General features: G+C 43.0%; 1 protein-coding gene across 3 annotated transcripts; it reads left to right on the top strand.

Moving 5' to 3' along the window:
* Window positions 1-170: 170 nt before the first annotated feature.
* Window positions 171-25,265, top strand: rnmt (RNA (guanine-7-) methyltransferase). Of its 3 annotated transcripts, none has more exons than XM_071373543.1 (11): window positions 171-277; window positions 768-1,027; window positions 1,142-1,268; window positions 1,417-1,539; window positions 1,779-1,894; window positions 3,393-3,574; window positions 6,352-6,516; window positions 8,351-8,468; window positions 15,018-15,119; window positions 16,122-16,155; window positions 24,477-25,265. In XM_071373543.1, the coding sequence occupies exons 2-11, from the start codon at window positions 851-853 to the stop codon at window positions 24,512-24,514; spliced, it is 1,182 nt and encodes a 393-aa protein (XP_071229644.1). In that variant the 5' UTR covers window positions 171-277; window positions 768-850; the 3' UTR covers window positions 24,515-25,265. The 3 variants fall into 3 exon arrangements, with proteins under 3 accessions (XP_071229644.1, XP_071229645.1, XP_071229646.1); XM_071373544.1 differs by lacking the exon at window positions 171-277 and adding an exon at window positions 284-486; XM_071373545.1 differs by lacking the exon at window positions 171-277 and adding an exon at window positions 400-423.

The following is a 25,265-nucleotide window of genomic DNA, read 5'->3' on the forward strand; positions in this document are numbered from 1 at the left end:
ACGCCACTGACGTTTTGTTGCGTTTTCTACAAAATTGAAAGCATCACTTGATCACCAAAACACAATGAAAGCATGTTGATTTACTTCACATATTGCATAATGTGTTCCCCTATAGCTAACAGATAATGTGAGAAAAAGTAATATTACATAATGGCAGTCAGTCATCAAAAAGCATCCATTCGCACTCCGGGCCAGTGGGGGGCGGGATACCGTATATGTTGGTGTTGGAAACTACAAAATGACGACCGTCGCAAACGCTTAATGGCGGAAAACTCAAGTGAGTGGGAACACTGTTTTTTCTAATGTTATGCGGTGTTGTAGCTAAATGTACAGTGCCGTTCGTTAGCTAGCTTTTTTCCATAATGTTTTCAACACGTTGAAATAATTACATTGTACTTACTCTTTGCACCAAGCTACTTTTAAGTGTGTGTTTTTCATATGTGTAAATGATGCTATCCAGGATGAAATATGCTTAGCCAGCTAACGGTTAGCTTGCTACTGTAACCAACGTTAGTTAGCTAGCTGGTGCTACTTCCACTCTGTTACACATTGTTGTTATTGATCTGTTTCCAGTTCAGAAGTTGCTCATCTCATATACAGAACACAAACAGCTTTTATACTGTCTAATTAGCTAAATAATTTAGATGCATTTGAAAACCAAGTACCAGTAATGTTAGCTTAGAAGATACATTTCACTAGCATTTAACGTTAGCTACCTTGTTCTGTGAAAGTAAATAACATCTCTTGATTTTACAAATTATTTGCAGAATTTTACTGAAGTTGAACGTGCCATTGCAATCATTTTGACAAAACACTCCTGCCAAAGTTGACTCTTCTCTGACCAGTGGAGATGGCAGAGGTTGATCAGGCTGTGGATCTGTCCAAGACAGAGACAGGAGAGGGTGGGAATGGCCATCTGTCTTCCAGTGCAGACCGAAACAGTGGGTCCAGTACAGGACAGAAGTCTACCACCAAGAGGACGCATGAAGATGAGGAAGAGGACGACAGCTCTCCAACTAAGAAACAGGTAAGAAATGGATAAATTAGAAAGCATCTGAACTTATTAATTAGATAACTATTGAATGATATATCAGTGAATCATCCCTCTCTCGTTCTCTCTCGCCCGCCCCCCATGTTCCAGCATGGTCATGGAGAGAAGGTGGCGACCCACTACAACACGCTCCAGGAGACCGGCCTCGCTGCCAGGAGCCAGAGCAGAATATTCTACATGAGGAACTTCAACAACTGGCTTAAAAGTGTTCTAATTGGTGAGATTCTAAACTACTATTAAAAATGTTTCCACTGTTCATCTGCTAGCTGATTTAAATACAGTAGATTCCTCAGGGCAAGTTTGCACTCAGTTAGTCTTTGTGGTCATGATATCTTGTAAACTAGTTGACCCTCCCATCCTCCCAGGTGAGATCCTGGACACGGTGCGTCAGAGCCGCAGAGAGCTGTCTGTTCTGGACCTGGGCTGTGGGAAAGGTGGAGACCTGCTCAAGTGGAGGAAAGGACACATTAGCCGGTTGGTCTGTGCAGGTAGGTACAGGACAATATTTAGCCATTTTTTTTCTGTCTGAGTAACAGTCAGCACGATTACAAAAAGCTTGTTCCCAACCACATCTAGGATCTTTCTCAGTCTTCCCTCGATTGCTTGTGTCCTCTCCTCACTGGTGTTCTGAGCAGTAGGTAGAGAGGACATGAGAAATGGGGGAAGGCCTGTTGAAAAGAAGCCTTGAGGTGAACTACGGTTTATTTTTCATGTGTTGTGTTGTCAGACATAGCAGCAGTGTCGGTGGAGCAGTGCCAGGTTCGTTATGAGTATATGAGGAAGAGGGGTCATCCTAACGAACGTATCTTCTCTGCGGAGTTCATCACAGCCGACTGTACCAAGGTACACACAGACACACCCTCTCTCTACACATACAACACAGTGGTCATTTGTTTTGTTCTGAAAAATTAGAAAATCTGAATATCACAATGTTCTGTGTGCAGAAATAGATTGCCTAAAAATGTAACTTTCACTCATACATTATCCTATTGAGGCACCGTGTCACATTGCCTATTGTGGAGGCACCGTGTCACATTGCCTGTTGTGGAGGCCCCGTGTCACATTGCCTAGTGTAGTGGCCCCGTGTCACATTGCCTAGTGTAGAGGCCCCGTGTCACATTGCCTAGTGTAGAGGCCCCGTGTCACATTGCCTAGTGTAGAGGCCCCGTGTCACATTGCCTGTTGTAGCGGCCCCGTGTCACATTGCCTAGTGTAGCGGCCCCGTGTCACATTGCCTGTTGTAGCGGCCCCGTGTCACATTGCCTAGTGTAGCGGCCCCGTGTCACATTGCCTAGTGTGGAGGCACCGTGTCACATTGCCTGTTGTGGAGGCCCCGTGTCACATTGCCTAGTGTGGAGGCCCCGTGTCACATTGCCTGTTGTGGAGGCCCCGTGTCACATTGCCTAGTGTAGAGGCCCCGTGTCACATTGCCTAGTGTAGAGGCCCCGTGTCACATTGCCTGTTGTAGCGGCCCCGTGTCACATTGCCTGTTGTGGAGGCCCCGTGTCACATTGCCTAGTGTAGAGGCCCCGTGTCACATTGCCTGTTGTAGCGGCCCCGTGTCACATTGCCTAGTGTGGAGGCACCGTGTCACATTGCCTGTTGTGGAGGCACTGTGTCACATTGCCTGTTGTGGAGGCACCGTGTCACATTGCCTGTTGTGGAGGCACCGTGTCACATTGCCTGTTGTGGAGGCACCGTGTCACATTGCCTGTTGTGGAGGCACCGTGTCACATTGCCTGTTGTGGAGGCACCGTGTCACATTGCCTGTTGTGGAGGCACCGTGTCACATTGCCTGTTGTGGAGGCACCGTGTCACATTGCCTGTTGTGGAGGCACCGTGTCACATTGCCTGTTGTGGAGGCACCGTGTCACATTGCCTGTTGTGGAGGCACCGTGTCACATTGCCTGTTGTGGAGGCACCGTGTCACATTGCCTGTTGTGGAGGCACCGTGTCACATTGCCTGTTGTGGAGGCACCGTGTCACATTGCCTGTTGTGGAGGCACCGTGTCACATTGCCTGTTGTGGAGGGACCGTGTCACATTGCCTGTTGTAGAGGCACCGTGTCACATTGCCTGTTGTAGAGGCACCGTGTCACATTGCCTGTTGTAGAGGCACCGTGTCACATTGCCTGTTGTAGAGGCACCGTGTCACATTGCCTGTTGTAGAGGCACCGTGTCACATTGCCTGTTGTAGAGGCACCGTGTCACATTGCCTGTTGTAGAGGCACCGTGTCACTTTACCTAGTGTAGAGGCGCCATTCATTCACAACATTCTTCCAACCTCTCAATACCACCAACGTTGCATGGTGGTATTTAATCTGTTTCCCTTCTTTCTTCAGGAGCTGCTGACAGACAAGCTGAAGGATCCTAAGATGGAGTTTGATGTGACCAGCTGTCAGTTTGTGTACCACTACTCCTTTGAGACGCAGCAGCAGGCGGACCTGATGTTGAAGAACGCCTGTGAGAGGCTGAGACCAGGAGGATACTTCATAGGCACCACACCAGATGCATATGAACTGGTGTAAGTAGATACTTCATAGTCACTAGACATATGTACTGGTGTTAGTAGATACTTCATAGTCACTAGACATATGTACTGGTGTTAGTAGATACTTCATAGTCACTAGACATATGTACTGGTGTAAGTAGATACTTCATAGTCACCAGACATATGTACTGGTGTTAGTAGATACTTCATAGTCACTAGACATATGTACTGGTGTTAGTAGATACTTCATAGTCACTAGACATATGTACTGGTGTTAGTAGATACTTCATAGTCACAAGACATATGTACTGGTGTTAGTAGATACTTCATAGTCACTAGACATATGTACTGGTGTTAGTAGATACTTCATAGTCACTAGACATATGTACTGGTGTTAGTAGATACTTCATAGTCACTAGACATATGTACTGGTGTTAGTAGATACTTCATAGTCACCAGACATATGTACTGGTGTTAGTAGATACTTCATAGTCACTAGACATATGTACTGGTGTTAGTAGATACTTCATAGTCACTAGACATATGTACTGGTGTTAGTAGATACTTCATAGTCACAAGACATATGTACTGGTGTTAGTAGATACTTCATAGTCACTAGACATATGTACTGGTGTTAGTAGATACTTCATAGTCACTAGACATATGTACTGGTGTTAGTAGATACTTCATAGTCACCAGACATATGTACTGGTGTTAGTAGATACTTCATAGTCACTAGACATATGTACTGGTGTTAGTAGATACTTCATAGTCACAAGACATATGTACTGGTGTTAGTAGATACTTCATAGTCACTAGACATATGTACTGGTGTTAGTAGATACTTCATAGTCACTAGACATATGTACTGGTGTTAGTAGATACTTCATAGTCACTAGACATATGTACTGGTGTTAGTAGATACTTCATAGTCACCAGACATATGTACTGGTGTTAGTAGATACTTCATAGTCACCAGACATATGTACTGGTGTTAGTAGATACTTCATAGTCACTAGACATATGTACTGGTGTTAGTAGATACTTCATAGTCACTAGACATATGTACTGGTGTTAGTAGATACTTCATAGTCACCAGACATATGTACTGGTGTTAGTAGATACTTCATAGTCACTAGACATATGTACTGGTGTTAGTAGATACTTCATAGTCACCAGACATATGAACTGGTGTTAGTAGATACTTCATAGTCACCAGACATATGTACTGGTGTTAGTAGATACTTCATAGTCACTAGACATATGTACTGGTGTTAGTAGATACTTCATAGTCACCAGACATATGTACTGGTGTTAGTAGATACTTCATAGTCACTAGACATATGTACTGGTGTTAGTAGATACTTCATAGTCACCAGACATATGTACTGGTGTTAGTAGATACTTCATAGTCACTAGACATATGTACTGGTGTTAGTAGATACTTCATAGTCACCAGACATATGTACTGGTGTTAGTAGATACTTCATAGTCACTAGACATATGTACTGGTGTTAGTAGATACTTCATAGTCACCAGACATATGTACTGGTGTTAGTAGATACTTCATAGTCACTAGACATATGTACTGGTGTTAGTAGATACTTCATAGTCACCAGACATATGTACTGGTGTTAGTAGATACTTCATAGTCGCTAGACATATGTACTGGTGTTAGTAGATACTTCATAGTCACCAGACATATGTACTGGTGTTAGTAGATACTTCATAGTCACCACACTAGACATACTTACTGGTGTAAGTAGATACTTCATAGTCACCACACTAGACATATGTACTGGTGTTAGTAGATACTTCATAGTCACCACACTAGACATATGTACTGGTGTTAGTAGATACTTCATAGTCACCACACTAGACATATGTACTGGTGTTAGTAGATACTTCATAGTCACCACACTAGACATATGTACTGGTGTTAGTAGATACTTCATAGTCACCACACTAGACATATGTACTGGTGTTAGTAGATACTTCATAGTCACCACACTAGACATATGTACTGGTGTTAGTAGATACTTCATAGTCACCACACTAGACATATGTACTGGTGTTAGTAGATACTTCATAGTCACCAGACATATGTACTGGTGTTAGTAGATACTTCATAGTCACCAGACATATGTACTGGTGTTAGTAGATACTTCATAGTCACTAGACATATGTACTGGTGTTAGTAGATACTTCATAGTCACTAGACATATGTACTGGTGTTAGTAGATACTTCATAGTCACTGGTCTGATGGTTACTGTCAGTGGCTTGATGATATCAACCTGCTGGTCTGATGGTTACTGTCAGTGGCTTGATGACATGATATCTACCTGCTGGTTACTGTTAGTGGCTTGATGATATCTACCTGCTGGTCTGATGGTTACTGTCAGTGGCTTGATGACATGATATCTACCTGCTGGTTACTGTTAGTGGCTTGATGATATCTACCTGCTGGTCTGATGGTTACTGTCAGTGGCTTGATGATATCAACCTGCTGGTCTGATGGTTACTGTCAGTGGCTTGATGACATGATATCTACCTGCTGGTCTGATGGTTACTGTCAGTGGCTTGATGACATGATATCTACCTGCTGGTTACTGTTAGTGGCTTGATGATATCTACCTGCTGGTCTGATGGTTACTGTCAGTGGCTTGATGACATGATATCTACCTGCTGGTCTGGTGGTTACTATTAGTGGCTTGATGACATGATATCTACCTGCTGGTCTGATGGTTACTGTCAGTGGCTTGATGACATGATATATAGACCTGATAGCTTGTGTTCTTTTCCTCTTCAGGAAGCGTGTGGAAACCTTAGACTCCAACTCCTTTGGTAACGACGTGTTCAGCGTGACGTTTCAGAAGAAGGGAGACTACCCTCTGTTCGGTTGTCAGTATGACTTTAATCTGGAGGGGGTGGTCAATGTCCCAGAGTTCCTGGTTTATTTCCCTCTGTTTGAAGAGTAAGTGTTGTGATATTTTGGTCAAGTGAATCCACCTGCTTGTGGAACTAGAAGTAGATGTCATTACCAGGGGTTGGGACTGAAATTAATTTCCAATCGTTTCGTTCTGAGCAGAACCACTATTCTGTTTGTTCCATTACACTGTTCCGACCAGCAAAATAAAGTTCTGGACCTGTTCGAACCCCCCAAAAAAGTACTTTTACATTTGTACGTTTTTTACATTTACCTCATTAAATTACTTCACCAATCAGTGCGGATAGAGAAGGCAAGCTAGTTGTTTACATGTGTGTTGGACAGAAGTGTAGCCTATGGCGCAAGATGCGACTGAAACTTTGCGGATGGGGAGAGAGTGAGAACGTGTTGAGGAGGAGGCTTGACGCGCTGGGCATGTTATGACATGCATTATCTGAATTAGGACCTACAGAGGAGCAGCTTCTATGGAGGAACTTTGAATGTCCTTTGAGCTAGCTAGCTAACAAGATATAGCTGGCTAACAAGATATAGCTGGCTAACAAGATATAGCTGGCTAACAAGATATAGCTGGCTAACAAGATATAGCTGGCTAACAAGATATAGCTGGCTAACAAGATATAGCTATCTAACAAGATATAGCTGGCTAACAAGATATAGCTGGCTAACAAGATATAGCTGGCTAACAAGATATAGCTGGCTAACAAGATATAGCTGGCTAACAAGATATAGCTGGCTAACAAGATATAGCTGGCTAACAAGATATAGCTGGCTAACAAGATATAGCTGGCTAACAAGATAAAGCTGGCTAACAAGATAAAGCTGGCTAACAAGATATAGCTGGCTAACAAGATATAGCTGGCTAACAAGATAAAGCTGGCTAACAAGATATAGCTATCTAACAAGATATAGCTGGCTAACAAGATATAGCTGGCTAACAAGATATAGCTGGCTAACAAGCTATAGCTGGCTAACAAGCTATAGCTGGCTAACAAGATATAGCTGGCTAACAAGATATAGCTGGCTAACAAGATATAGCTATCTAACAAGCTTGTGTAAGAAGAGCGGCACCAGATTTAAAACCACGTCTACCTTTTTGTAGTTAATAAATCCAACGTGAAATGTGAACTAGGCCTATAGTATCTTTAACTAACATTGAAAAAGTGAATCCATTCTTCTCTAGCTAATTAAAAATCTCTCCCTATCAGCGTAGCCTAGTGGTATTAACAGGTTCCCATGCTTTTAAAATATCGGTGTTAACAGGTTCCCATGCTTTTAAAATATCGGTGTTAACAGGTTCCCATGCTTTTAAAATATCGGTGTTAACAGGTTCCCATGCTTTTAAAATATCGGTGTTAACAGGTTCCCATGCTTTTAAAATATCGGTGTTAACAGGTTCCCATGCTTTTAAAATATCGGTGTTAACAGGTTCCCATGCTTTTAAAATATCAGTATGGATGACTTTCATTCCAGGTTCTGTTTCACTTCCCTAAACATTTTATTTTCCGGTTTTCTGTTCTGTTCCCTGAACTGGTAACCGGTTCCAACCCCTGGGCATAACATTTGTTTTTAACAATTTGTAGGAAGGCGGGGAACTGTCTTGACTTGGTATTTTAGTTATATTGTAATATTAGAAGATACCAAAAGATGGTGGACAAAGCATGACATGGAATCAGTCATGCATCTGGCAAAACTTTACCTCACAAACAGAATGGTTTCATTGATAACATCTTTGTATTCAAAGGTAAATACATTTTATAGTTGTTCTATGTTATGATCCCAAGGTGAAGTGTCACAATGTCTCAGATTCTTGTAAATATACTTTATATTACCAGAGAGCTAAACTAGTGTTTTCTATTGACAGGATGGCCAAGAAGTACAACATGCGTCTGGTGTTTAAGAAGACGTTCTCCCAGTTCTTTGAGGAGCACATAAAGAACGACCAGCACAAGATGCTGATGGAGAGGATGCAAGCCCTGGAGGTGGGGATCAGTATACACTACCAGTCCAAACGTTGGACACCTACTCATTCATGGGTTTTTCTTTACTTTGACTATTTTCTACATTGTAAAATAATAGTGAAGACATCAAAACTATGAAATCATGTAGTAACCAAAAAAAACTGTTAAACAAATGAAAATATATTTGAGATTCTTCAAAGTAGCCACCTTTTTGCCTTGACAGCTTTGCACACTCTTGGCATTCTCTCAACCAGCTTCACCTGGAATGCTTTTCTAATAGTCTTGAAGGAGTTCCCACATATGCTGAGCACTTGTTGGCTGCTTTTCCTTCACTCTGCGGTCCAACTCATCCCAAACCATCTCAATTGGGTTGAGGCCAGGTCATCTGATGCAGCACTCCATCACTCTCCTTCTTGGTAAAATAGCCCTTACACAGCCTGGAGGTGTGTTGGGTCATTGTCCTGTTGAAAAACAAATGATAGTCCTACTAATCGCAAACCAGATGGGATGGCGTGTCGCTGCAGAATACTGTGGTAACCATGCTGGTTAAGTGCCTTGAATTCTAAATGAATCACTGACAGTATCACCAGCAAAGCACCATCACACCTCCTCCTCCGTGTTTCACGGTGGGAACCACACATGTGGAGATCATCAGTTCACCTTCTCTGCTTCTCACAAAGACACGGCGGTTGGAATCAAATCCGAAATTTGGACTCATCAGACCAATGGACAGATTTCCACTGGTCTAATATCCATTACTGGTGTTTCTTGGCCCAAGCAAGTCTCTTCCTATTGGTGTCCTTTAGTAGTGGTTTCTTTGCAGCAATTCGACCATGAAGGCCTGAGTCACGTAGTCTCCTCTGAACAGTTGATGTTGATGTGTCTGTTACTTGAACTTTGTGAAGCGTTTATTTGGGCTGCAATCTGAGGTTAGTAACTAATGAACTTATCCTCTGCAGCAGAGGTAACTCTGGGTCTTCCTTTCCTATGGCGGTCCTCATGAGAGCCAGTTTCATCATAGCGCTTGATGGTTTTTGCGACTGCACTTGAAGAAACTTTCAAAGTTTTGGAAATTTTCCAGATTCACTGACCTTCATGTCCTAAAGTAATGATGGACTGTCGTTTCTCTTTGCTTATTTGAGCTGTTCTTGTCATAATATTTTACCAAATAGACCTATCTTCTTTATACCACCCCTACCTTATCACAACTGATTGGCTCAAACGCATTAAGAAGGAAAGAAATTCCACAAATTAACTTTTACCAAAGCACACCTGTTAATTGAGATGCATTCCAGGTGACTACCTCATGAAGTTGGTTGAGAGAATGCCAAGATTGTGCAAAGCTGTAATCAATCTACAATATATAATGTATTTTGATTTGTTTGACACTTTTTTGGGTAACACCTGTTTCCATATGTGTTATTTCATAGTTTTGATGTCTTCACTATTATTCTACAAAGTAGAAAATAGTAAAAATACAGAAAAACACTGGAATGAGTAGGTATTCTAAAACATTTGACCGGTAGTGAACATCAATAGATGAATCAGGTACCTGGACTGATCAATGAAACAGAAATGAGGAACCAGGATCTGTGCAAGAAGGTTATTGTATTCAAGACAACGTATTAAATGTCTGCAGGTGGGGAATTCAGATTGCTCAGACGGTTTCTCAAGTGTTGTTCACTTTCTGCTTAGAATCCCTTCTTTGCTTTCCCTGTGGTGTGTAAGTGTACTTGCATCAAGTCCACACTACCTGACTCCGTTAGCACTAGCTAGAGTCCACACTACCTGACCCCGTTAGCACTAGCTAGAGTCCACACTACCTGACTCCGTTAGCACTAGCTAGAGTCCACACTACCTGACTCCGTTAGCACTAGCTAGAGTCCACACTACCTGACTCCGTTAGCACTAGCTAGAGTCCACACTACCTGACTCCGTTAGCACTAGCTAGAGTCCACACTACCTGACTCCGTTAGCACTAGCTAGAGTCCACACTACCTGACCCCGTTAGCACTAGCTAGAGTCCACACTACCTGACCCCGTTAGCACTAGCTAGAGTCCACACTACCTGACCCCGTTAGCACTAGCTAGAGTCCACACTACCTGACCCCGTTAGCACTAGCTAGAGTCCACACTACCTGACTCCGTTAGCACTAGCTAGAGTCCACACTACCTGACTCCGTTAGCACTAGCTAGAGTCCACACTACCTGACTCCGTTAGCACTAGCTAGAGTCCACACTACCTGACCCCGTTAGCACTAGCTAGAGTCCACACTACCTGACTCCGTTAGCACTAGCTAGAGTCCACACTACCTGACTCCGTTAGCACTAGCTAGAGTCCACACTACCTGACTCCGTTAGCACTAGCTAGAGTCCACACTACCTGACCCCGTTAGCACTAGCTAGAGTCCACACTACCTGACTCCGTTAGCACTAGCTAGAGTCCACACTACCTGACTCCGTTAGCACTAGCTAGAGTCCACACTACCTGACTCCGTTAGCACTAGCTAGAGTCCACACTACCTGACTCCGTTAGCACTAGCTAGAGTCCACACTACCTGACTCCGTTAGCACTAGCTAGAGTCCACACTACCTGACTCCGTTAGCACTAGCTAGAGTCCACACTACCTGACCCCGTTAGCACTAGCTAGAGTCCACACTACCTGACTCCGTTAGCACTAGCTAGAGTCCACACTACCTGACCCCGTTAGCACTAGCTAGAGTCCATACTACCTGACTCCGTTAGCACTAGCTAGAGTCCACACTACCTGACTCCGTTAGCACTAGCTAGAGTCCACACTACCTGACCCCGTTAGCACTAGCTAGAGTCCACACTACCTGACCCCGTTAGCACTAGCTAGAGTCCACACTACCTGACCCCGTTAGCACTAGCTAGAGTCCACACTACCTGACCCCGTTAGCACTAGCTAGAGTCCACACTACCTGACTCCGTTAGCACTAGCTAGAGTCCACACTACCTGACCCCGTTAGCACTAGCTAGAGTCCACACTACCTGACCCCGTTAGCACTAGCTAGAGTCCACACTACCTGACCCCGTTAGCACTAGCTAGAGTCCACACTACCTGACCCCGTTAGCACTAGCTAGAGTCCACACTACCTGACCCCGTTAGCACTAGCTAGAGTCCACACTACCTGACCCCGTTAGCACTAGCTAGAGTCCACACTACCTGACCCCGTTAGCACTAGCTAGAGTCCACACTACCTGACCCCGTTAGCACTAGCTAGAGTCCACACTACCTGACTCCGTTAGCACTAGCTAGAGTCCACACTACCTGACTCCGTTAGCACTAGCTAGAGTCCACACTACGTGACCCCGTTAGCACTAGCTAGAGTCCACACTACGTGACCCCGTTAGCACTAGCTAGAGTCCACACTACCTGACCCCGTTAGCACTAGCTAGAGTCCACACTACCTGACCCCGTTAGCACTAGCTAGAGTCCACACTACCTGACTCCGTTAGCACTAGCTAGAGTCCACACTACCTGACTCCGTTAGCACTAGCTAGAGTCCACACTACCTGACTCCGTTAGCACTAGCTAGAGTCCACACTACCTGACTCCGTTAGCACTAGCTAGAGTCCACACTACCTGACCCCGTTAGCACTAGCTAGAGTCCACACTACCTGACCCCGTTAGCACTAGCTAGAGTCCACACTACCTGACCCCGTTAGCACTAGCTAGAGTCCACACTACCTGACCCCGTTAGCACTAGCTAGAGTCCACACTACCTGACCCCGTTAGCACTAGCTAGAGTCCACACTACCTGACCCCGTTAGCACTAGCTAGAGTCCACACTACCTGACCCCGTTAGCACTAGCTAGAGTCCACACTACCTGACCCCGTTAGCACTAGCTAGAGTCCACACTACCTGACCCCGTTAGCACTAGCTAGAGTCCACACTACCTGACCCCGTTAGCACTAGCTAGAGTCCACACTACCTGACCCCGTTAGCACTAGCTAGAGTCCACACTACCTGACCCCGTTAGCACTAGCTAGAGTCCACACTACCTGACCCCGTTAGCACTAGCTAGAGTCCACACTACCTGACCCCGTTAGCACTAGCTAGAGTCCACACTACCTGACCCCGTTAGCACTAGCTAGAGTCCACACTACCTGACCCCGTTAGCACTAGCTAGAGTCCACACTACCTGACTCCGTTAGCACTAGCTAGAGTCCACACTACCTGACCCCGTTAGCACTAGCTAGAGTCCACACTACCTGACTCCGTTAGCACTAGCTAGAGTCCACACTACCTGACCCCGTTAGCACTAGCTAGAGTCCATACTACCTGACTCCGTTAGCACTAGCTAGAGTCCACACTACCTGACTCCGTTAGCACTAGCTAGAGTCCACACTACCTGACCCCGTTAGCACTAGCTAGAGTCCACACTACCTGACCCCGTTAGCACTAGCTAGAGTCCACACTACCTGACCCCGTTAGCACTAGCTAGAGTCCACACTACCTGACCCCGTTAGCACTAGCTAGAGTCCACACTACCTGACCCCGTTAGCACTAGCTAGAGTCCACACTACCTGACTCCGTTAGCACTAGCTAGAGTCCACACTACCTGACCCCGTTAGCACTAGCTAGAGTCCACACTACCTGACCCCGTTAGCACTAGCTAGAGTCCACACTACCTGACCCCGTTAGCACTAGCTAGAGTCCACACTACCTGACCCCGTTAGCACTAGCTAGAGTCCACACTACCTGACCCCGTTAGCACTAGCTAGAGTCCACACTACCTGACCCCGTTAGCACTAGCTAGAGTCCACACTACCTGACTCCGTTAGCACTAGCTAGAGTCCACACTACCTGACCCCGTTAGCACTAGCTAGAGTCCACACTACCTGACTCCGTTAGCACTAGCTAGAGTCCACACTACCTGACTCCGTTAGCACTAGCTAGAGTCCACACTACGTGACCCCGTTAGCACTAGCTAGAGTCCACACTACCTGACCCCGTTAGCACTAGCTAGAGTCCACACTACCTGACCCCGTTAGCACTAGCTAGAGTCCACACTACCTGACCCCGTTAGCACTAGCTAGAGTCCACACTACCTGACTCCGTTAGCACTAGCTAGAGTCCACACTACCTGACTCCGTTAGCACTAGCTAGAGTCCACACTACCTGACTCCGTTAGCACTAGCTAGAGTCCACACTACCTGACTCCGTTAGCACTAGCTAGAGTCCACACTACCTGACCCCGTTAGCACTAGCTAGAGTCCACACTACCTGACCCCGTTAGCACTAGCTAGAGTCCACACTACCTGACCCCGTTAGCACTAGCTAGAGTCCACACTACCTGACCCCGTTAGCACTAGCTAGAGTCCACACTACCTGACCCCGTTAGCACTAGCTAGAGTCCACACTACCTGACCCCGTTAGCACTAGCTAGAGTCCACACTACCTGACCCCGTTAGCACTAGCTAGAGTCCACACTACCTGACCCCGTTAGCACTAGCTAGAGTCCACACTACCTGACCCCGTTAGCACTAGCTAGAGTCCACACTACCTGACCCCGTTAGCACTAGCTAGAGTCCACACTACCTGACCCCGTTAGCACTAGCTAGAGTGTGCTAAATGTGGCCTTTGCCCATAGTGGTGTCTCATGTTCATTGATGCAGAATAATTAGTGGAACGCTTGTTAGTTGTGTTAATGATATGACTCTCAGGTACAGACACACCAGTACCTCTGTTAATGATATGACTCTCTTTGGTACAGACACACCAGTACCTCTGTTAATGATATGACTCTCAGGTACAGACACACCAGTACCTCTGTTAATGATATGACTCTCTTAGGTACAGACACAACAGTACCTCTGTTAATGATATGACACTCTGGTACAGACACACCAGTACCTCTGTTAATGATATGACTCTCAGGTACAGACACAACAGTACCTCTGTGAATGATATGACTCTCTCTGGTACAGACACACCAGTACCTCTGTTAATGATATGACACTCTGGTACAGACACACCAGTACCTCTGTTAATGATATGACTCTCAGGTACAGACACACCAGTACCTCTGTTAATGATATGACTCTCTTAGGTACAGACACACCAGTACCTCTGTTAATGATATGACTCTCAGGTACAGACACACCAGTACCTCTGTTAATGATATGAAGTGAAGGTAACACATGTCCAATGCAAACTGGACAGAAAAGCTGTACTTTAGATGAATGCAATGCAAAGGTCACATTAATTTATTAAAGCAAACTTTATGATTTGATGAACCAGGAATTGTTTCAATGATGTCCCATAGTTTTTGACATGAGGATTAGACCGTTCTTCAGATCGCATGTGTCTGTGTAGCATATGAAAACAAGATTAAGTCTTCACTAGCCCGGAGCGACAGCCTTCAAATTGATCATGTCTTGTTTAGAACCTCCGCAGAGAAAGAGGTGTTCTTAACAGCAGTAACCAAGGACAAGTCTCTTTATGTATCCGGAGTGTATTACAGACTCGCTGAGTCTACGGCCACACGTTGTGACTCAACCTGGCTCAATGGAAGTTGCTGTAATTGTGTTGTTGTGTCAGTCTTTCCCGACAGACAACAAGAACAAGTCATCCTCAGACAACCTTGATGACTATGATCACGCCAAGGAGAAGGCTGACAGCCCCAATGTCAGGCTGCCGCTGGTAAGAGAATGAATGTCTGGCGACCTATTTTCATATTGAAAAGCACAACTCCATGACTAAAATACATTTTTAGATGCAGTGTTTTCAGTGTAAACTTAAACCACAAAGTATGTAGAAAAGATAACGGAACAATATGTTTTTCAATAAGATCATCTTCAAGAACTAACAATCACCAAAATAAAAACTAGACAGTCAGGGAGAGTCTAAAACACACATGTCATGGCATCCATTGATTTAATGATAATGTTTGAGTCACTCAGACAGCATAAGAACACTGCAAAATGTGTACAATTGCAGGAAATTTGCTTTAAAACAGCACGTTTTATCTCATCCCCATGACAAAATTTGTGAAATTACTTTATTTAAAGGGGTGATCTGCTATTTAAATACATGTTTGGACTGTTAAATTAATGATATAACCATTGATTCTTGAAGAATATAACTTATAAATTCCTCATGAGATTATTTCAACTGTCGTACCCCATCAGAACCCAAAATACTACCTTGTTTTCTCTAAGGTAAATAATGACATTTTAAACACTCTATAGCCCTAAAACATGGTTAAAACTATACTTTTGATCTCATGGATGATCAGCCTTTGGATCCATACATCTGTCTATTCATTTTTGTGGTTACTATTCTCCAGCCCCATCCCTCAGCTTTTTACCAAAACAAGTGGAGGGATGAGCTTTGTTGTTGTTGGAAGTGCAGATTGCCCCTTTAATTGTTTTTAATGATGCAGTCAGTGAGAAATTACACACATTTAATAGATGCATTTCTAATCAAGAGTCTTTCATGGTGCCTAAGGACAGTGTTTAAAATATTTTTTATTCAATGCTTGACCATGTTCAGAAACATTAGAATATCCAATGCTTGACCATGTTCAGAAACATTAGAATATCCAATGCTTGACCATGTTCAGAAACATTAGAATATCCAATACTTGACCATGTTCAGAAACAGCGTGACCATTCTGTATTGCCTCTTGTCTTTTCTGTACAGGGAACATTGAGCAAGTCTGAGTGGGAGGCAACAAGTATGTACCATGGGTTTTGTTTCTAACCCTTTTCTGTGTTATTTCTAACCAGTCATGTTAACTGCTTCTGCTAACAGTTATTAGTTCAGAATTTCCTCTTCAGGTAACAATTATAAGTGTTAATCTACTGTTTCTAATCTAATTGTACAGTGTAATAAACATCAGTAAAGGCTGAAATGTATCGTTTCACAGCTAAAGATGATGAATGTATATTACATAATGTTTACTTTATAACTCTGTCTGGTTTAGAGACTCAACACAGTAGTGTTGGCTTGGTTGTGGATATTAGGCATAGTACCGTCATAATGATATCTCTACAGAATCTCCTATAGGACAATATAAAACTTTAAAGTCCCAGTGCACTCAAAAATGTGGCTCTCATATATATGTCCACACTATGAGGTTGGAATAATACTGTGAAAATGATATGGTATAACAGCTGTTTTAAGACTGCTTGACATTTAAGCCTGTTTTGTCGGGATGGAGTTTTGTCCTGCCTGGTGATGTAGTGGGGTCATCTTTGATATGTGTATATTCTATAACTCACATACGACCCATGAATCGACTATCCAATTAATATAATTAAAGTCTAATATCGGATTCCATTTAACATTATAGTAAAACAATGCGCAATCAAGTATTATGCTTTTGCCGACTAAGATCAAGAAATGGTCATGAGAAGCAAATATCAAAGCTTTGTATTATTTAATAACTAATAAGTCAAATGAATGGATACACATACAAAACAATACTGACATTAACAAAACATAATTATAGGCATCTAAACTGTACAACAATATAAACACAACAGGTAAAGTGTTGGTCCCATGTTTCATGAGCTGAAATAAAAAATGCCAGAAATGTTCAATAAGCACAAAAAGCTGATTCTGATTTGTGCAGAAATCTGTTCACATCCCTGTTAGTGAGCATTTCTCCTTTGCCAAGATATGACACACCTGTCAGCTTCTTGATAATCCATCCACCTAATTAAACAGAATGAAAATTACACTGGTGCACCTTGTGCTGGGAACAAAAGGCCACTCTAAAATATGCAGTTTTGTCACAACACGATGCCACAGATGTCTCAAGTTTTGAATGAGCGTGGAATTGGCATGCTGACTGCAGGACTGTCTACCAGAGCTGTTGCCGGAGATTTGAAGGTTAATTTTTCTTCCATAAACTGCCTCCAACGTCGTTTTAGAGAATTTGGCAGTACGTCCAACCGGCCTCACAACCGCAGACGACGTGTATGGCGTCGTGTGGGTGAGCGGTTTGCTGATGTCAGAGTGTCCCATGGTGGCGGTGGGGTTGTGGTATGGGCAGGCATAAGCTACGGACAACAAACACCTTTGCATTTTATTGATGGAAATGTGAATGCTGAGAGACACCGTGACGAGATCCGACCATTCATCCGCCGCCATCACCTCATGTTTCATCATGATAATGCACTGTCCCATGTTGCAAGGATCTGTACACAATTCCTGGAAGCTGAAAATGTCCCAGTTCTTCCATGGCCTGCATTCTCACCAGACATCTCACCCATTGAGCATGTTTGGGATGCTCTGGATTGATGTGTAAGACAGTGTTCCAGTTCCCGCCAATATCCAGCAATTTCGCACATTGAAGAGTATTGGGATAACATTCCACAGGCCACAATCAACAGCCTGATCAACTCTATGTGAAGGAGATGTGTCGCGCTGCATGAGGCAAACGGTGGTCACACCAGATACTGACTGGTTTTCTGATCCACACCCCTACCTTTTTTAAGGTATCTGTGACCAACAGATTCATATCTGTTTTCCCAGTCATGTGATATCTATAGATTAGGGCTTAATGAATTTATTTCAATTGACTGATTTTTGCTTATGAAGTGTAACTCAGCAACATTTTTTGCATTGTTGCATGTTGTGTTTATTAGTTCAGTTTAGGTCCTAGGTTAACTTACAAGACCAAGCATGAAAAAAGAGATGCCTAATATGCCAAAGACCTAGGAAATGAGAATTCCTGGATGGACTCGATACAGGATAAGAGACAGAACAATGGGGTTTCATTCCATTTAGAACATTTGAAGGTGTAACTTTTCAACCCAAATAGATGAAACAAACCTAGGCTACTGTATATAAATAGCTATATGGTGGTAGTCAAGCTGAGGTTAATCAATAAACATTGTGATTAGCTTGGTAGCTAACATCAGAGGGTGGGATGGCTGACTGGTCCTTGGGCATTGTCTTTGGCCATGCGGCTAAAGGTGACCGAAAGCACTTAAATTAGGGCGGAGCCTACAGTAACACCCCAGCCGGTAAATTAGTTTATAGACCAATAAGAGTTCCAAACCTCTCTGCCAATAACAGCTAGTTTTCAGTTTTCCCCTCCCCACTCAGAATACTAACAGACAGAGTCAAATTCTTGCTTGAGACATCGCTCCTGCTAAGAAGCTATTTTTGTTTCTTTGTTTTCAATTAAAATGGTCAAAATCACAGTACGATACACTATATATACAAGTATGTGGACACCCCTTCACATTAGTGGATTCTGCTATTTCAGCAACACCAGTTACTAAAGGGTGTATAAAATCGAGCACACAGCCATGCAATGTCCATAGACAAACATTGACAGTAGAATGGTTAACTGTAAGTGCTGTTATTGTGAAGTTGAAACGTAAACATTGTCTGTCCTCGGTTGCGACACTCACTACCGAGTTCCAAACTACCTCTGGAAGCAACGTTAGCACAATAACTGACGTCGCCGCAGTGGAGCGCGTTCTCTGGAGTGAAGAATCACGCTTCACCATCTGGCAGTCCAATGAATGAAGCTGTGTTTGGCGGATGCCAGGAAAACGCTACCTGATTCAATGCATAGTGCCAACTGTTAAGTTTGGTGGAGGAGGAATAATTGTCTGGGGCTGTTTTTCATGGTTTGGGCCCCTTAGTTCCAGTGAAGGGAAATCCTAACGCTACAGCATACAATGATATTCGAGACGATTCTGTGCATCCAACTTTGTGGCAACAGTTTGGGGAAGGACCTTTCCTGTTTCAGTATGACAATGCCCCGTGCACAAAGCGAGATCCATACAGAAATGGTTTGTTGAGATCGGTGTGGAAGGACTGGCCTGCGCACAGCCCTGACCTCAACTCCATCTAACACCTTTGGGTTGAATTGGAAGGCTGACTGCGAGCCAGGTCTAATTGCCCAACATCGGTGCCCGACCTCACTAATGCTCTTGTGGCTGAATGGAAGCAAGTCCCTGCAGCAATGTTTCAACATATAGTGGAAAGCCTTCCCAGAAGAGTGGAGGCTGTTATAGCAGCAAAGGGGGGACCAACTCCATATTAATGACTTCCCAGAAGAGTGGAGGCTGTTATAACAGCAAAGGGGGACCAACTCCATATTAATGCCTTCCCAGAAGAGTGGAGGCTGTTATTGCAGCAAAGGGGGGACCAACTCCATATTAATGACTTCCCAGAAGAGTGGAGGCTGTTATAGCAGCAAAGTGGGGGACCAACTCCATATTAATGCCTTCCCAGAAAAGTGGAGGCTGTTATTGCAGCAAAGGGGGGACAAACTCCATATTAATGACTTCCCAGAAGAGTGGAGGCTGTTATAGCAGCAAAGGGGGGGACCAACTCCATATTAATGCCTTCCCAGAAGAGTGGAGGCTGTTATTGCAGCAAAGGGGGGACCAACTCCATATTAATGACTTCCCAGAAGAGTGGAGGCTGTTATAGCAGCAAAGGGGGGACCAACTCCATATTAATGACTTCCCAGAAGAGTGGAGGCTGTTATAGCAGCAAAGGGGGGACCAACTCCATATTAATGCCTTCCCAGAAGAGTGGAGGCTGTTATAGCAGCAAAGGGGGGACCAACTCCATATTAATGACTTCCCAGAAGAGTGGAGGCTGTTATAGCAGCAAATGGGGGACCAACTCCATATTAATGACTTCCCAGAAGAGTGGAGGCTGTTATAGCAGCAAATGGGGGGACCAACTCCATATTAATGCCTTCCCAGAAGAGTGGAGGCTGTTATAGCAGCAAAGGGGGGACCAACTCCATATTAATGACTTCCCAGAAGAGTGGAGGCTGTTATAGCAGCAAATGGGGGGACCTACTCCATATTAATGACTTCCCAGAAGAGTGGAGGCTGTTATAGCAGCAAATGGGGGACCAACTCCATATTAATGACTTCCCAGAAGAGTGGAGGCTGTTATAGCAGCAAATGGGGGGACCTACTCCATATTAATGACTTCCCAGAAGAGTGGAGGCTGTTATAGCAGCAAAGGGGGGACCAACTCCATATTAATGACTTCCCAGAAGAGTGGAGGCTGTTATAGCAGCAAATGGGGGACCAACTCCATATTAATGACTTCCCAGAAGAGTGGAGGCTGTTATAGCAGCAAATGGGGGGACCTACTCCATATTAATGACTTCCCAGAAGAGTGGAGGCTGTTATAGCAGCAAATGGGGGGACCTACTCTATAGTGATGCCCATGATTTTAGAATGAGATGTTCAACGAGCAGGTGTCCAGATACTTTTGGTCATGTAATGTACTTAATCGTTACCCAGAAATGATTTACTATTGAGATTATAACGGCTGCAATGGACCTTTTTAATATTGTTGCTTTTTAATTTTTATTCTACAATGTAGGAAAGAGTAAAAAATAAAAACCCTTGATTGAGTAGGTTAGTGTCAACTTTTAACTGGTACTGTATATCTACACAAATAGGACACATCCTGCTTCTGTTTGAGTGTTTGTTTAATAGCCTACTGATTTTGTGAGCATCAAGCCTCAAGCAACCACATGTCAGATGAACAATTTCACAAATTGTTCTGTTTTTAATATTTGCTGTAGTTAAGGCTTCACACCTTTTTGTTTCTGTTAAAACAGCCTCTGGTATTACCTATTTATTTAGTGTTTACACTGTTTCAAATTGTCCGATTTTTATAAAATATATGTGTAATAATAACCCTCTTTCTTGATCTTGTTGGTGTTACTATTATTGTTATGATAATTATAAGGCATGTCATTATCATTAGTAGGCTTAGTATAGTATCCTTGTATAACCACCATCAAGCTATAGGCCTAAGAGCACATCCTGTTTAGTCTTAATACTGGAACTTAGGCATATATTTCAATATTTATATTGGCTACTGTATGAATCATTAATTTGATCATGTCATCACAGATCATTCATAATTTGAAACGCAATCAAGCTTTTTAGTTTTAAAATAACAAAGCAACCTTTGAATATTTAGTGTAAACAATAAAATAATCTGTTCTATTTCGGAAATTAGATTCACAAATGAATGCGACTGTTTTTAGTCTGCTGTAATGAAGGCTTTACAAAAATACGAACACTCTGGTACACTTATAATTTATTTTGTGTTTGTTCCAAACTGTTCCAGCACCTGTATTTTGTTGCATATCTGATTAAAATCTGATATTTTTCCTACAGTCTGAACAGCCAAAAAGCACATGGAATCGGATATTTTCAAGGCAAATTTAAACCACATTCATACGTGGTTTGAAATCAGATACAAATCTGATTCATGGCCATGGGACTTGTCTGAACGGTTAAATCAGATTTATCTGTCAAGTGTTTTTTAGGCTGTTTATCGTATTGTCGCTTGCTAGCTACTCTGTTTACAGTTTGACAATACATGTATGTGGTAGCTAACTGGCTTGTTAATTGTTAACAAAAACAAATTAATAAATGTGTTAGCAAGCTAAACAGCTAGCTAGCTTGTTGACTGTTGTGGCTAGCCCCCCAAAAAGTTGAAAGTTGGATCATCTTTGAGGCTTTGAGTGTTCTTCCACTATGATCTCGAACAAAGAAAGAAAGTTGATATGAAAACCAATAGAACAGGAGATAAATGCTGGAAATGTCTTTATAAATGAATCGCTTTCATTATGAGTTGAGCTTGAGAAATAAAAATAGTAGCTCTTTTAAATCGTGACCATCAAAACAGTTTTTAACATACATTTAGAATTATTTGTTGTGCAATGACTGTGCTTGAAAGCACATGTTTAACACCAGTACCAGCATTTTGAGGAGTTGCTCTCACGCTGTCTGACAGGTGCTCCTCAAACTAGGCTGTGTAAACAAGAATCATGAAGACTATTGAAAATACACACGTGCTAATTTAATTCCACTAAATTATGCAAATTAACCCTATAGACTGACCGGTGTAATGTTCTTCAGCAGCTAACCAATTAACGGTTAAACGTTAACATCCCATAAACTTAGTGTGATTGTTTCATTTTGGCTATTTGAATAAAAACAAAAATAGTTTCTTAGCAAAGAGCAATTTCTCAAGCAAGAATTTTGCTTGGACTGTTTGGGAGTGGTCTGACTGGGGAGGAGAACTGAAAACTAGCTGTTATTGGCAGAGAGGTTTGGAACTCTCTTTCTTATTGGTCTATTAACTAATTTACCGCCAGGTGATGGCACCAGGCAGGTCTCAACTACATCCCACCTAAACAGGCTGAAATTATAGGCAGTCTTTTCAAACAGCTCCTAAACTAAAAGGGCATTATCATTTTCACAGTATTATTCCATCCTCAGTGTGGAATAGGAATATCAGGTTTTTGATCTATTAACGTCTCGCGTGCATCCGAAAAGTATTCAGACCCCTTCACTTTTTTTCACTTTTTCTTACATTGCAGCCTTATTTTAAAATGGATTAAATTCATGTTTTTCCCTAATCAATCTACACACAATACCCCATAATGACAAAGCGAGAACAGATTTTTGGACATTTTTGCAAATGTATTACAAATAAAAAACAGACCTTATTTACGTATTCAGACCCGTTGCTATGAGACTCCAAATTGAGCTCAGGTGCATCCTGTTTCCATTGATCATCCATGAGATGTTTCTGCAACCTGATTGGAGTCCACCTGTGGTAAATTCAATTGATTGGACATGATTTGGAAAGGCACACCTGTCTATGAGGTTCCACAGTTGACAGTGCACGTCAGAGCAAAAACCAAGCCATGAGGTTGAAGGAATTGTCCGTAGAGCTCCGAGACATGATTGTGTCGAGGCACAGATCTGGGGAAGGGTACCAAAACAAAAAATGTCTGCAGCATTGGTCAAGGAGGTGTCTTGGAACCCGATGGTCACTCTGACAGAGCTCCAGAGTTCCTCTGTGGAGATGGGAAAACCTTCCAGAAGGACAACCATCTCTGCAGCACTCCACCAATCAGGCCTTTATGGTAGAGTGGCCAGACTGAAGTCACGCCTCAGTAAAAGGCACATGACCGCACGCTTGGAGTTTGCCAAATGGCACATAAAGGACTCTAACCATGAGAAACAAGATTCTCTGGACTGATGAAACCAAGTTTTAACTCTTTGGCCTGAATGCAAAGAGTCACGTCTGTAGGAAACCAGGCACCGCTCATCACCTGGCCAATACCATCCCTACAGTGACTCATGATGGTTTTAGCATTATGCAGTGGGGATGTTTTTCAGCGGCACGGACTGGGAGATTAGTCCGGATTGAGGGAAAGATGAACGTAGCAAAGTACAGAGAGATACTTGATGAAAACCTATTCCAGAATGCTCAGTACCTCAGACTGGGGTGAAGGTTCACTTTCCAACAGGACAACAACCCTAAGCACACAACCAAGACAATGCAGGGGTGGCTTCGGGACAAGACTCTGAATGTCCTTGAGTGGCCCAGCCAGAGCCTGGACTTGAACCCGATCGAACGACTCTGGAGAGACCTGTAAAAAGCTGTGTCCAACCCTACAGAGCTTGAGGGAATCTTCAGAGAAGAATAGGATAAACTCCTCAAATACAGGTGTGCCAAGCTTGTAGTGTCATACCCAAGAAGACTTCAACAAAGTACTGAATACTTATGTAAATATAATACCTACGTTTAAAAAAATATATATATATATATAATTATCCATTTGCAAAAATGTCTACAAACCTGTTTTTGCTTTGTCATGATGGGGTATTTTGTGTAGATTGAGGGGGAAAAAAACATTTCATCAATTTTAGAATAAAGCTGTAATGTAACAATGTAGAAAACGTGAAGCAGTCTGAATACTTTCCGAATGCACTGTATAAATAAAACACAGGTAAATCACGTTTGACTGCACTAGGCCTTTAAGCAAGAACATGTAAGTCAATATTATTGGTTGAACCAAATTCTTCTGCTCTGAGTTGAGGTTGTGACACTGCAGTGGCTTGTCTGCTAATGAGTTGTTTTAATTCTGTTTGATTAATATCTCCTCTTTAATACTCTTCCTGGACCCCAGGTTATGCACTAGCTAATGAGGACCCTGTTAATGTAACTCTTTCTTCCGTCTCTCAGGCATATACCTGGTGTTTGCATTTGAGAAAATGTCCTGAATGCCAGAGAAGAGAACCGCAGGTTGACTCGTCAATATTACACTGTTTTTTTGTTTGGTATGTTTGGGGGGGGGGGGATTTTTTTTGTTGAAGAACTGACTTGCTGCCAACTCTGAGGTGCTTTGGGCAGAGCATGGTAAAAAAAAAAATGTAGTTTTAATGTTTTCCTGTTGTGAAATATTATTGGTTTGTGTAAGCTTGTGTTGGCCTATCTATCCATCCATCAATCTATCCTCTGGTTCTTATTATATCAGCTACAGCCAGTCATCATCTGTAGCTCATATCTGTCCAGTTTTTACTTCTCCTTTATCCTGGTCATTTAACCTCGTGATGTCATTTAACTGGAGTGATGTGTATTATACAACGGGTGGGTCTAATCCTGAATGCTGATTGGTTAAAAGCGCATTCCAGCCGGTGTCTATTCCACAAGTTACCACTGGCTAAATCTATGACGTTAAAATGCCTATTTACTCTGTTTCATTCTTCAAGAGGATTAGATCAGTGGATCAATGCTAGTTCGAAGTAGGATGACCTAGAGGTATTTTAAGGCTCAACTATGATTCAGGTAATCAACACATCAAACCTTTATGTAACCCTATGTTGATTACCTGGTGTATGTATACCTTCTGTTTATTCTCTATCTAGTGCACTACTATTGACCAGGGCCCATTGGCCCCCCCAAGGAATTTAGCTAAAATGAGTTGAGGAAACCTGTTCCAAATTATTCCCACAAATAAAATAAAAAAGAACA

Source organism: Salvelinus alpinus, chromosome 29 (genome assembly GCF_045679555.1).
Source record: "Salvelinus alpinus chromosome 29, SLU_Salpinus.1, whole genome shotgun sequence".
NCBI classification, from domain to species: domain Eukaryota; kingdom Metazoa; phylum Chordata; class Actinopteri; order Salmoniformes; family Salmonidae; genus Salvelinus; species Salvelinus alpinus.

Bases quoted from the DNA above. Each gene is read 5' to 3' on its own strand.
- rnmt (XM_071373543.1), top strand. From the start codon at position 851: ATGGCAGAGGTTGATCAGGCTGTGGATCTGTCCAAGACAGAGACAGGA. The intron at 3,575-6,351 runs GTAAGTAGATAC...TTTCCTCTTCAG, and splicing joins CCAGATGCATATGAACTGGT to GAAGCGTGTGGAAACCTTAG. The intron at 16,156-24,476 runs GTATGTACCATG...TCCGTCTCTCAG, and splicing joins GTCTGAGTGGGAGGCAACAA to GCATATACCTGGTGTTTGCA.